The sequence below is a fragment of the Cucumis melo genome, chromosome 9 (genome assembly GCF_025177605.1).
Source record: "Cucumis melo cultivar AY chromosome 9, USDA_Cmelo_AY_1.0, whole genome shotgun sequence".
NCBI lineage: Eukaryota > Viridiplantae > Streptophyta > Magnoliopsida > Cucurbitales > Cucurbitaceae > Cucumis > Cucumis melo.
The window spans coordinates 19,026,376-19,039,806 of NC_066865.1; the positions used below are offsets into that span (position 1 = coordinate 19,026,376).

At 33.8% G+C, this 13,431-nt stretch overlaps 1 protein-coding gene and 1 pseudogene across 1 annotated transcript; both read right to left on the reverse strand.

The window, feature by feature from the left end:
- Positions 1 to 13: 13 nt before the first annotated feature.
- LOC127151048 (uncharacterized) lies at positions 14 to 1,922 on the reverse strand. The gene is made up of 2 exons (XM_051090366.1): positions 1,308 to 1,922; positions 14 to 1,085 (listed from the first exon to the last, which is right to left on the reverse strand). The coding sequence occupies exons 1-2, from the start codon at positions 1,850 to 1,852 to the stop codon at positions 761 to 763; spliced, it is 870 nt and encodes a 289-aa protein (XP_050946323.1). The 5' UTR covers positions 1,853 to 1,922; the 3' UTR covers positions 14 to 760.
- A 250-nt stretch (positions 1,923 to 2,172) lies between these two features.
- LOC103503149 (pyruvate kinase 2, cytosolic-like) lies at positions 2,173 to 7,683 on the reverse strand (annotated as a pseudogene).
- Between the last annotated feature and the right edge of the window lie 5,748 nt (positions 7,684 to 13,431).

Below are 13,431 nucleotides of genomic sequence, written 5' to 3' on the forward strand. Positions count from 1 at the left end.
TAAATTTCTACATGCAAAAGAAGTCATAAATGAAGTTGAGAGAGTTTACTTTGTAAAATTCTTCACAAAGATTGAAAAGCAATAAAGAAGATAAACCTAACAAAACCGGTTAATCTTTGTGTTCTTTTTTATTTCACTAACCTTTCTCTTCATCTTCTTCTACTTGTTAATTGTTCTACCTTCAGAAATCTTTTATCCCTTCTCTTATGTACAACCGAAACGAAAGAGGAAAACTTTTAAGAGACCTAAGATTTCTATCACCGTAAGGTGGAGAGTAACTCATGTTGAGTCCTTTACATTTCAAGATAGAGCACCTATGTGGTAAATAGAAAATTAGCGTGGAAAAATCTCTTATACAAAAAGATTTCACTTTGGGTAAGAACATTTGGGTTTTAGATCCAACAGGAAGAATGGTTGATAATCAACCAAGAAACACTCAACAATGGCATGAAAACAAGCAACAAAACCTATTAAGAAAGCAAAAATTACCTTAGAATATCCTAAAATTTCCACCTAAAATTAAAGAACCTACAAGATTACCACATATGATTGGAAATAGAGAAGAATACCTTTATATAGCTTCAGATCCTTATAAGAAAGAGGAATTATATCCTAAATCCTCATCCTAACATTCTGCCAAAATTTCAGACCCTAACATTGTTTCACATCCATTCAACATTACAAAATCAAGAATTAAGAAATTTCGAAGATTCAAAAGAAGAATCTGACTAACGAAAAAGAAATGCAATTTCATCAAAATTTAAAGGTAAAAAAGACATTTATTTCCATATACAATCTCAAACTCAACAAACTTTAATTTTTTATACGAACATTCCACAAGAACTGCATGCATTTTACTTGACCTAACCGGTTGAACACTAAGGGCGAGGAAGGTCTGGTTTTGGTTAGGCCAAAAGTGAAGAGTTCCCCACACAAGTTCTGATACTGAGGGAGCCCAACGCATTCTACTTGACCTCACCGGGTGAACTCTAAGGGCGAGGAAGGTCTGGTTTTGGTTAGGCCAAAAGTGAAGAGTTCCCCACACAAGTTCTGATACTGAGGGAGCCCAACGCATTCTACTTGACCTGACCGGGTGAACTCTAAGGGCGAGGAAGGTCTGGTTTTGGTTAGGCCAAAAGTGAAGAGTTCCCCACACAAGTTCTGATACTGAGGGAGCCCAACGCATTCTACTTGACCTCACCGGGTGAACTCTAAGGGCGAGGCAGGTCTGGTTTTGGTTAGGCCAAAAGTGAAGAGTTCCCCACACAAGTTCTGATACTGAGGGAGCCCAACGCATTCTACTTGACCTAACCGGCTGAACACTAAGGGCGAGGCAGGTCTGGTTTTGGTTAGGCCAAAAGTGAAGAGTTCCCCACACAAGTTCTGATACTGAGGGAGCCCAACGCATTCTACTTGACCTAACCGGCTGAACACTAAGGGCGAGGAAGGTCTGGTTTTGGTTAGGCCAAAAGTGAAGAGTTCCCCACACAAGTTCTGATACTGAGGGAGCCCAACGCATTCTACTTGACCTCACCAGCTGAACTCTAAGGGCGAGGAAGGTCTGGTTTTGGTTAGGCCAAAAGTGAAGAGTTCCCCACACAAGTTCTGATACTGAGGGAGCCCAACGCATTCTACTTGACCTCACCGGCTGAACTCTAAGGGCGAGGAAGGTCTGGTTTTGGTTAGGCCAAAAGTGAAGAGTTCCCCACACAAGTTCTGATACTGAGGGAGCCCAACGCATTCTACTTGACCTAACCGGCTGAACACTAAGGGCGAGGCAGGTCTGGTTTTGGTTAGGCCAAAAGTGAAGAGTTCCCCACACAAGTTCTGATACTGAGGGAGCCCAACGCATTCTACTTGACCTAACCGGCTGAACTCTAAGGGCGAGGAAGGTCTGGTTTTAGTTAGGCCAAAAGTGAAGAGTTCCCCACACAAGTTTTGATACTGAGGGAGCCCAACGCATTCTACTTGACCTAACCGGCTGAACACTAAGGGCGAGGCAGGTCTGGTTTTGGTTAGGCCAAAAGTGAAGAGTTCCCCACACAAGTTCTGATACTGAGGGAGCCCAACGCATTCTACTTGACCTAACCGGCTGATCTCTAAGGGCGAGGCAGGTATGGTTTTGGTTAGGCCAAAAGTGAAGAGTTCCCCACACAAGTTCTGATACTGAGGGAGCTCAACGCATGTTACTTGACCTAACCGGCTAAACACCAAGGGCAAGGCACGTCTGGGTTTGGTTAGGCCAAAAGTGAAGAGTTCCCCACACAAGTTCTGATACTGAGGGAGCTCAACGCATTCTATTTGACCTAACTGGCTGAACTCTAAGGGCTAGGCAAGTCTGTTTTGGTTAGGTCATGTTTTCAACAGCAAATGTTTTCATCATATATTATTAAGTATGTACTGTATTCACAATATTCAGAAAATGGATAACATGTTCTCTACTCATTAAACTATCAAAGTATGCATTTTCAACATATTTAAAATATTCAAATAACAAACACAATCACAAACCCGAGCTCTATGCTCAAAGGTTAGGCAGACATGCTTTTCGAAGCTAAAAAGCAAAGTAAACATGGTATTTATTCTATGAATAGAGAATTTGAAAATTTTTAAAATTTGGGCATTTTTGGCAAAATGAAAATTTCCCAAAGGACATGGAACATGCAAGGCTACAACCCCACCCCCACTTAAAATTTTGCTTTGTCCTCAAAGTATTTTAAGCAAGATTCCAAGGATGAAGAAAAAAAAAAGGGTGAATAGAAAACCTCCCCTTGCTTGCAAAGGTTCCAAATTCGATTATACTTCATTTCCCTTTATTCCTACAGAAAGAAAACATGAATTTCTATCAAATTTTATTAGAGGTTAAACAAAAAATTAAAAAAAATCTACATAATTTAAAAGAAAGCAATAAAATTTTGCATTGTTTAAGATCGATCATGCAACCGAACTTTCCCTAATTGAACCCGGATCAATGACCAAAGGCATCAATCTTAGAGTGTAGTGTAATTCATCCAGATGTGAAGAACTTGAAAAGTACTTATGAAATGCAATCATCCATATTCATTAAACGAGTTTCCAAGTTCTAACTTGTAAAGTTCTTTCATTTTCGGACAAGAATCTTTTATCCATGATAAATCAATAAACTTCATGTCTTTTCTTTTAGAAGCACGAAAACTACTCTTAAAGAAAAATGTCATGGAGTTCTCCTATAAGCTCTAGAATTGATGTCAAGTGAGAACAAGGGATAAATGTGAAATGATAACTTAACTCAGTCAAACGTCTTTATCTTGCTCAAAAAATATGCATTACTAAGGTAGGTACTTTGTTGTTTCTCACATAACAAGAATGCCAAAGAAGCACAAGTACAATTTTATAATAGATAATGAGCTAAACCGGTAAAAGTGAATACAAAAAAATGAATCAGAGGGTAAAGAATCTTTTAAAGACAAACCTCAATTTCTGTAGACCCCGTAAAAAACAGAGAGACAGTTACTTCACGATCTTTCTTGATCCCACAATACAAAGAGCATTTTTGAATATTCCAAAATCAAAAGAATTGGAACCATTTTCAGCTTTTGGAGAGCAAAAGGTGTTGGCACTCAAATTGGCACTCAAGTTGCCTATGTAATTACAGTTTAGAGGCCAATTTGCATAGCTTTCTTCCCAGCAAGTTGTTTCTCTCTGCAGTGAATAAATACCAAAACGCTCCAATAACCTAAAAGAGTAATATTATTAAAAGCCTATTAAAAGGCACACGAGAGTAACTGTTGGTATCAATTATCTTCTTCTTTTATGTATGTTCTTCACCAAAACAAACTAATAGTTTGACCAATTGATTATCAGTTGAAAACACCTACTAACTCTTTTAAACAAACAAAAATGAAGGTTGATAAATGAACCTACATCCTGGTATTCTCTTGCAAATGCACAGTGAAACATAATACTATATTAAGAATAAGCATGGTTATGACATTATGTATTATCACACCTCGAAGCATTCATGTCACAGATTGCTTTTTGAAACCAGAATACAGATTGATCTTATGCTTTTTCATGTTTATAAAATTTTATATCTTCCCTCTTTTTCTCTTAAAAAATTCTAACTAAATCAATCTTTGAGGATAGTGTAATCCATCTAAAAAACGATGAAAAGGCTAAAACAAGCACAAAAGTGGCGGTCAACGAACATGGCTTGCAAGCATATAAAGGAAGAGATTGAATGCAGCAAATAGCCTTTATTAATTCATGGTTCTTAGGTAGATTAGCTTTTTTTGAATTTACTCTCCTTGAAACTTCATAACTGAGTTTTTTATTTTATCATTTGGGTGGAGTGTTGAGATTTTACTATAATTATTTGTTTCTATCTTTGGGATGTTTAAATTCCTCGATTGGAAGTTTTTCGTAACTTCCTTAGTTCCTTGGTAATATTTTCATTTGATCAACAAAAATTTTCTGTTTCGAAGTTAAAAGAATCAAGGTAATAATGTGACAAATACGGATAGGGAGAAATGCAAGAGTTCTTATTAAAAGAAAGGGGATGGGGAGAAACTTTGGCCACTGTCAAGGTTCCACCTTCAGTTGAGTGAACTTTTTCTAACTCACGAGCCCCTTAGTGCACAGGATTTTAGAATGTTTTCCTTCTTTTTTTACTTTAAATAGTATCAAAGAAACTTTTTAGTTCTTTTTGTGGGGGAGAAACTTACCTAAAGAGACTTCACAGAGTAACAAAAGAATGCAGCATGCAGCACTAAATGGTGGTTATAAATGGGTGGTTATAAATGGTGGTTATAAAGGAAAGCATGCAAAATTTTCTTTGGCCATAACAGCCTCCACTTTTAGAGATATTCCTTTGTTTTACTTGTAACTTTATCCTTTCCCGGCAAGGGTTTGTGTTTTTTTTCATGTATGGCTTTCCTTCTACTTCCCTTTAATGGGCCCTTTTCTAGTCCTTTTAGTGCACTCATGACCTCACGGTAAATGTTCGTTTTCTCCAAATGAAAGTTGTGCCTTCATCAATTCATTAATGAAAAAGTAATGAATGAAGGAATGGAAATACCTTATACTACATAAAGCTTAGGTTTAAAAACTGTGTTGCTATCTCATACACACACAAATTACCTCAGCACATATTCTACTAACGGTTGAAACAGTTTCTACTGGATGTAATCCACGCAATGTCTTGGCCCCAAGAATAATTGCATCACTTCCTGCACACTCATGAGAAGACAGGTTATAAAAAACGTCATACAATCATACCCCTAGTCAGGAATGGAACTAAGAACCCTGATTTATACTAAATATAATGATACAATTGAACATAAAATAGATAAATTTTAAAAAGTTCAACCCAATCTTCAGCATCAGTTATTATGAGATCTGTGGCTTTAGAAGGTAGAGAGAGATTTAAAAGAACCATGACTTAAAAAATCCCTACATCTTCGGTCTTTAAACAATAGAGATTTAAAAATTGAATAACTCACCATCAAGTACAGCATTGGCAACATCAGTAGCTACTGCACGTGTAGGTCTCAAGTTGTTAGTCATGCTGTCTACCATACGAGTTAAAACAGCAGGCTTTCCAGCCATATTACATCTATAAAGGGCAGTTTTCTGAAACAAAAACACCTGTAACAATGTAGAAAACAGAAATAATCAATTCTAAGGTAACCATGGTAAAGAATACGAGTAAAAAGTGAGGTAACAATGACTTACCTCTACACTTTCAATCCTTGCAAATATTTGCGTTTGGTTAAGGTCACCTAGATTAGAAAGAAATTACCGAGCCTACATAAAAATTTAATTTAGCAATCAATATCCTCTATTGTAATAATCAACATAGTCAAATCACCCACAGTCGATCATTTGTTTAAAGTGAAGACTCAATGCAAGGAAATAATACTTGTCGAACATCTTCCACATGTCTAGCATGTGACAGAGAGAGGAAGTCAATCTTGTTTTTTACTCCCCACGTAGCTATGATCGAAAGTCACCAGTAAGCATCAAAAAATACTATGAGCTACCAATCATGTTAAGGTTGTATAAGCTAATTGCAAGCAATCAGAGAGACTTAACAGGCATAACAAATAGGAAACCGAAGAATGTTACTCTTTGTCTTTCACAGTAAGTGTTGGAAGATCAATGTGAATTTCAGCAGCATGCAAAGTGTACATTATACCAACCAACGTGGCAGAGTTCTTTACCACACAACCAACATCATCTCCTTTCACTTCGAAAACCTGATAAATCCCCAACAGACATAACTCAGTAACATCATTTACCATGATTCCTTACAGTGAAAAAAATTTGAAGATTGCTACCAATATGCTCCATTACCTCCAACCAGACAGATGTTTCACTTCCAGTAAAGAGGTACTGACCAAGAAAAAGGGTGTCTCCTTTCTTAACGACCTATATAAGAAAATTTCAAGTTTAGTAATATGAAGGAGATTACTGTATACTCAATGCAGTGAAGGAAAGAACGCCTATCTTTTATAAAGTTTGACTTTGCAAAATATCTTATTGCATAAACTAAAGAATATTAAAATCTCAACCTCTTATCAACTTTTAATGAAAAACTCACGTGTCTTCATACGATGCAATTTTGACTGATAGTAAATTGCATCAGGCAACAGACACGATGCAGACAAGTAATGAGATCATTAGTATAGTCAGTTAACATTAGTTTAATCGATGGTTTTAGATTAAATAATAGTTTGGATTTATTTATTTGTTTGTTTTATTTTCTTGTATAACAACAAATAGCCACTTCTAGAAATATACGAGGGGCTTTTGAATATAAATTTAAAATAAAACTTTAATTCATAGAAAGTTTTTCCTAAACTTCAGGGCTACAGATTTTCCTTGTGGATTTGGCCTAATCTAAAATGTTCCACAAGTAGTATTTCCCAACCTTTGAAAGTCCACCATAATTTATAAGTAGCAGCTCCGAAGATGCCTCTAGTTTTTGATTGGCTGTTAGAACAACAAACCCATCTTCCTGAAGAGAGATAGATTCTCACTTTAGTTACAACCAACACCTCAGGACCCGCTGTATCCAGCATAACCTGAAAAAAGCAGAAGAATTATCTTACTTATTCTTTGGCCAAGTTACTAAGAAAATGGTAGGAAAGTTCAAATGATAAAATATACCCTCAAACATATTAAAAACGAACATACAGCACAAAGTTTCTTGGTGCTTTTAACAGAAATCTTCAAATTTTCCAAAGTCTCTTGATGGTAATCCGGACTACCCGACGAAAAGTCGAACAAAGCAACAAGCAGCCACCAAAGAAAGAATAGAAAAACAAAAGTTCCCTATTTTAACTCAAACGCATTACCCACTAGAAACAAAAGGAGAATTGCTAAGGAAGCCAACCATACCCGACATTCCAGCCGTCAAACAAGCAGAAATAACTTGTACAGATCGAGAGTTAGGACCCAGAGTACCAACAATCTTAGTCCTTGTAGGAAAGAAGCTCTGGAAAACAAGAGGGCAACGAACAACAAAATTTCAAGGGGCCTCAAATACAAGAAAAAATGCAATCTACGTACACTGAACAAAATGCAGCAATTGAAAGATGGAAGTAAAATCAAAACCGAAAAAGCAAGACTTAGAGCCTTGGAAGGCTCCAAAATGGAAGCCATCCGAATGGGCTCCTCAAGAAGCAAGTGATTGGAATGCATTTTGGTGAAAATGGGAATGTGGGTTTAGTTGGAAAGAGAAGAATCGTTGGAAAAAAATTTACTTTTCTTGGGGGGTTTAAGTAAAGAAGAGCAAAACAAGGAGCCCGGGCACTTTTTGGGAGATCGCTAGAAGTCCATCTATTTTCTTTAAGAATGAGTAGATTCAAAAGACCCTCGACATCTGAAAACTTTCTGGACTCCTGGACAGGGGACAAAGCAAGTGGAACAGATGAACCAACAGATACTTCTACTATTTGATTTTGAAGAAGAGAATCACAGAAGATGGGGGACATCAGAAGAATTTCAACCGCACACAGAAAATAGATAAAAATTAGTATAGTTGACAACCCAAGAGCCATTTAACTGCAATATTTCCTAAATGATTAGCTGGTGATTATTTAACCTTAGAAGAGAATTATAATTCACCCTTGTCTATAGACAATACATAGAGAAATGACAATATGATGTGAGTGATTGTTACTAAAGGAAAAAAATAGTTTATTGATGATGAATTGAAGTAGCCTTTCCTTTGTAATTGAATGATTTAAAGAGTGATCTAATGAATGTTATAAAAAATAAATGAGGGGGAGAGAAACTCGACCATGGAGAGAAAATGGACAGTGAACGAAGTACCAAAAAACCAAACTAAATGCAGTCATAGTTAAAATAAAACCATCTTCAAAAGTAGTCATAACTCAACCAAATGGCACTATATTTTCTATAAACCCAACTTCTTTTCACTTTTGAAATGTTCAATTGGTGTTAGTTCCTACACACAAAAAGGTCTCAAACTCCTGGTTATAGTATTTTTGTGAACCTAAAGCAACTATGAAGCATAACCAAGTAGCAAACACAAACACAAACACTTGATGAAACTTCTAACAGTCACAAAAACTTTGGAAGTTAGTAGTGTAGAAAAAGAAAGTGAGAGAAGTCAGTTCTGGCTTAAAAAATCCCTTTTGACTCCTTCCCAACTTCCCAGATGCAATTGAACCCCTTGAAAATGACCATAACTGACTCAAATTACAGTAAAAAATCAAATTGAGTGAACATATGGCAAGTGGGTTCAATTCCTTTTACCACAGAAAACTATAATACAAGTTCTTTCACTACTTAAAGCCCAAATTCCACAACCACAGTTATGCAAGAAGAAGAACAACAACAAAAATGCCTCTTAAACTCCAACAAGAAGTACAGAAGAACTTGGATTCCAAAAGGGAACTTAACTTACCTCCGTACTTCCATGGCTGAATAGAGTGACCTAGAAATTAGAAAATGCAAAGAATGAAGCTGACTTTGAGGTGCATCCGGAAGGCAATTTAAAGCTTTTGGCAGTAGCTACGTAACAAATTTCCAAAGCGAGCCGCCATAATCGACTAACAACAGAAATTAAAATGAATGAGTAATCAAAGTAATATTCAGTATATCTGAAAAACAAACATAATTATTCTGATAAACCCTGCATAATTATTCTGAGATTATAAAGATGGTGTTTAAAATTGTATTCAATTCATTTTAAAAGGTTAACCATGAAAAGGAAGAACAGTGGAGACCATGAACTACTAAAGGCATGCAATTTTTCACAGTATCATGATAAGAGACTTCGTGCTTTAAGAAGTCTATGACACAAATCAAGACTATAAAGTGTCAAACATTTTTTAATCTTTATTAAAGTTTATCTTTTTTCATGCTTTAGTAATAGAACTAATTTCACTTAACAAGGTCCAAAACTTGATGATTAATCTTGAGTTTATGATTTCAACCGCATACGGAAGTCAGTTCCACCGATCTACAAAATTACAATATTCAAAATATAAAGGATGGCATACAAATTATATATAGACATTCTGGACAACTGTAACAATTTTTTTAGTACACGGTTGCAGGGATAGGGGTGCACTTAGGTGGCATATTAGCACGAGGAAGATAAAAACCTTCATTAGAAGCCGAGTAACATCTGCCATTGTGGATACACACACCTCTGTTAAATTTCCTACACCAGATTTTACATCTTCTCTAATCTGTGAGATGATTCAGCATAAGACCAAATTAGTTTTTCAAATTACAGGAAAATGTCATTTCACCACCCAAATTAAGACAAAAATATACCAAAAACCCCATAATTACACCAGGTAAATTACCTTCGCAATAGAATCGGACAACCCAGGGATGGAATTCTCAAGAACGGTCTCCATACTGAGCTTCCGCTTAAGTGGGTTAGAAGAGGGAGCAGGCTCTTCACCTTAGTCGGCGAGGGTTTGGAATCGGGAACCATGGAATTGGGATCGGACGGTGAAGCATTTTCTTTGGAAGACGACGTACGTTTCCGAGGGGTCTGCCGCCCTTGATTCCGGCGCCGTTAGCGCTAGGAATAGAAGATGGCAGTGGATCGGCGACATGGGTATATAGCAAAATAGGGTTTCTTGGGTGCATGCTTCGTTTTAGAGAATGGAAATTGAGAGATAGGAAGAGTGAAGATGAGGAAGACGAAGGAGACAAGAGAGCGAGAGAGAAGGGGAGGAGGAAAGAGAGATTTGCAGTTGAGAAGAGAGACGAAGGAATTAGAAATGAGAGAGAAGCTGTGAAGGGAGGGTTTCGAAGAAGAGATAACGAAGTTCTTTTTGAAATTTGAAATAGTGTAATATGACTTTGTAACGTATGAAAAATAAAACATTTATTTATAAACATAAATAAATTTAAATGTTTTCTGATTTTTTGTTTCACCTTATCCAAATTACACATTTTTAATTTTAATTCAAGATTCATAGGAGTAAAAATAGAACTAATTTAAAAAAAACAATTCTAAATTTTATTAAACTTTTAAAAAGATTCAAATGTATTGAAATTGTTAAGTTTTATTTTAAGAATACCCTTAAACTTAAAAAAAATTTAAGAATATTTTTATTAGTTTTATTTAACTATTAACATACACGGATTGATCATAAACACAACTAATTTTTATAGTTATTGTTGTAATTAACACAAATAATTAATTATCAAATAAAAAATATATTTGACTATTAACACTCTTTTTTGTTTGACTAATTATAGTATGTTTTAAGGAGAAATTTTAGTTTTGGAAATTTACTCTAATTCTATATGAATAAGAAATACTTTTCTCTGAATTATTGACTATATAGTATCATAGCCATTAGGGTTTGCTATATCGTAGTGGATAGTTTCCTTTTCCATTAGGGCTTAACTTTCATGGAAATATTAATTTCTATAGAAATTAAAAAAAAAGGGTAATTATAATAGGTAGCAATTTTTAGAATAATTATTAAGTATGTAGCAATATTTTAAAAAAATTGCAAATATAGCAAAATCTATCAGTGATACACTTCTATCGTTGATAGACTCTTATGGTTTATCAGTGATAGACCAACATTTGCTACATGATCTATCGATGATAGACTCTTATCATTGATAGATTTTGACAGATTTTGCTATATTTGCAATTTTTTTAAAATGTTGTTATATACTTAATTATTTTGAATATAATTGCTAAATTTGCAACTATCCCAAAAAAAAAAGTGACGTAAGTTGTTATAATTAATTAATGATACTTTTATTGTGACTTAAATAGACTATATATGATTGTCATTTATAATAACAGTTTCAATAATGTACGACAACATTTAGATGTCCGTTGTAAATAGATGTGTAAATGTTGATACAATAACATAATTTAAAACAAATGGAAAAATAATTATACTACAAAATACTATAAAGTTTAGAAATATTTGAAGGTGCAATAATGAGAAAATTTCGTAAAAAAAGTTTGAATAATGTTAAAAATAAATATAGGTTTTTTCTGTTTCTGGTTATTTGCAAAATAAATTGTTTTAGAAATTAAAGTTTTGGGTAAAAAATAAAGCTAAAATTTGAGAAAAACATAACACATAAAAAAAACTGAATCAATATAATTTTAAATATGTATTAGAACTATAAATTAAAAAAAAATCTTGATATGAACTAATATAGTTAATCATAAAAATCGAATTTTTGTTGATATGTAGAAATTTCTTGAAATCTTGAAATTTCGTTTAAATGGAGAGAAATAAAATATCTCAAAATATTCTCGAAAATTTGAAGTTTCATCAAAATTAGAGAAAAAAAAATGTCTCCCAACTAAAATTTTGAGCCCTTTGAAATCTCAAAATTTTGAGATTTTGATGGAAATTTTAGAGCATAGTTTGGATTGGGTACTACAAAACTCGTTGGGATATGTTCATCTTACTGGTTTGAAGTTTTTTTTTCTCGTTGTAAGAAAGTGAAGATTCTTGGAAGCAATGACAATATGCTATAAGATGGCGAGTACTCCTTCTCCTAATATCTCAAATGTGAAGGTTGATTTCGATTGTTTTGGAGGTTGTAAATTTGTTAAATGATATGATTTCGTCAACCATACAAAAATCTTTTTCTTTTGATGACCAATCGGAAGTTGCTCTCTTTCATGTCACTCAAAATAAGGTGACTCTCACTTTGTTATATATAAAAATCGATTAAAAATCTAAATAAATAAATAATAGATGTTGTGTCCCCACCATCAATTTTGTCTCTTTTTAACTTTCCAAATTCTCGATGCCAACAAAGTTTGTATACCCCTTCGGTCTTCTCCTTGGCCTTCCGTACCAAGAAAACGCATCCAAAACCCAAAACCAAATGAAGACGGTTCTTGGGATCTTATCTTAGATTTGTTAGGTTATTTCGTTTTTATTGATAAATACTCTTGTTATTTTCAAATTTTATTTTATGTTTTAAAATAAACTTATAAATACTCTTGTTATTTTCAAATTTTATTTACTAAAGATTTAAAAGACAACGTTGAAAACTAACAAAAAAATGTAACTTTTAAAAATTTGTTTTTGTCTTTTTCAATTTACCTAAAAATTCAACCATTGTATGTAAAAATTTGGACATCAATTATAAGAAATGAGAAGTAAATAGACTTAATTTTCATTAAAAAAAATGGTTAACAAATAGGACCTTCAAGATTATAACAATAGCTACATATGATTTAATTTTTGAGTTGAATTTGATTATGATGATTGGTAGAGTTTGTTAAGTTTGTTTCTTCCATTCTTTTTATTTATTTATTTCAATGAGTTTCGTTTATATATTCTCCGATTGTTCTATGTATGTTATGTTGGTTTGTTTGGATTTGACGCCTCTTTTGGTGGGCTGGTGGAACATAAACAAAATAAATAAATAAATAAGTTATGTCAAAATAATTATTCAAGTTTGAGGTTAAAATTGATGCAATTATTCAAGTTTTAGGGTTAAAAATTGGTATAACGGACAAAGATTACTGTAAAAAATGATTTTCTTCCTTTTTTATAGCATCTAATTTGATTTTTTTTACATTAAAAAAAAAAGATTACAACCTATTTGGATGACATTGGAGAAAATGTTTTTCAAAGATGATTTTCATTTTCTAATGTTCTTGTCCACATTTTCTAAAAATTACTTTTACACAAGTGTGCGTCCAATTTGTTAGATACTTAAAAGAGTTTTATTGATGTGAGTTATGATGTTGTAGACGAATGAAGTTATTGAAAACATCGTATGGAGAGAGTTAACCAACTCAACTTCATCAACATTTCAAATGGGCAGACCAAACATTATTGAAGATAGTTAGCCAAACACCACTTAAGTTTTTGAAATGTAATATTTTTAGTGGTAAATTTAACAAAAATTTAAAAGGATATTGAAAAGTTGATTAATTTAAGATTTTAAATATATTAT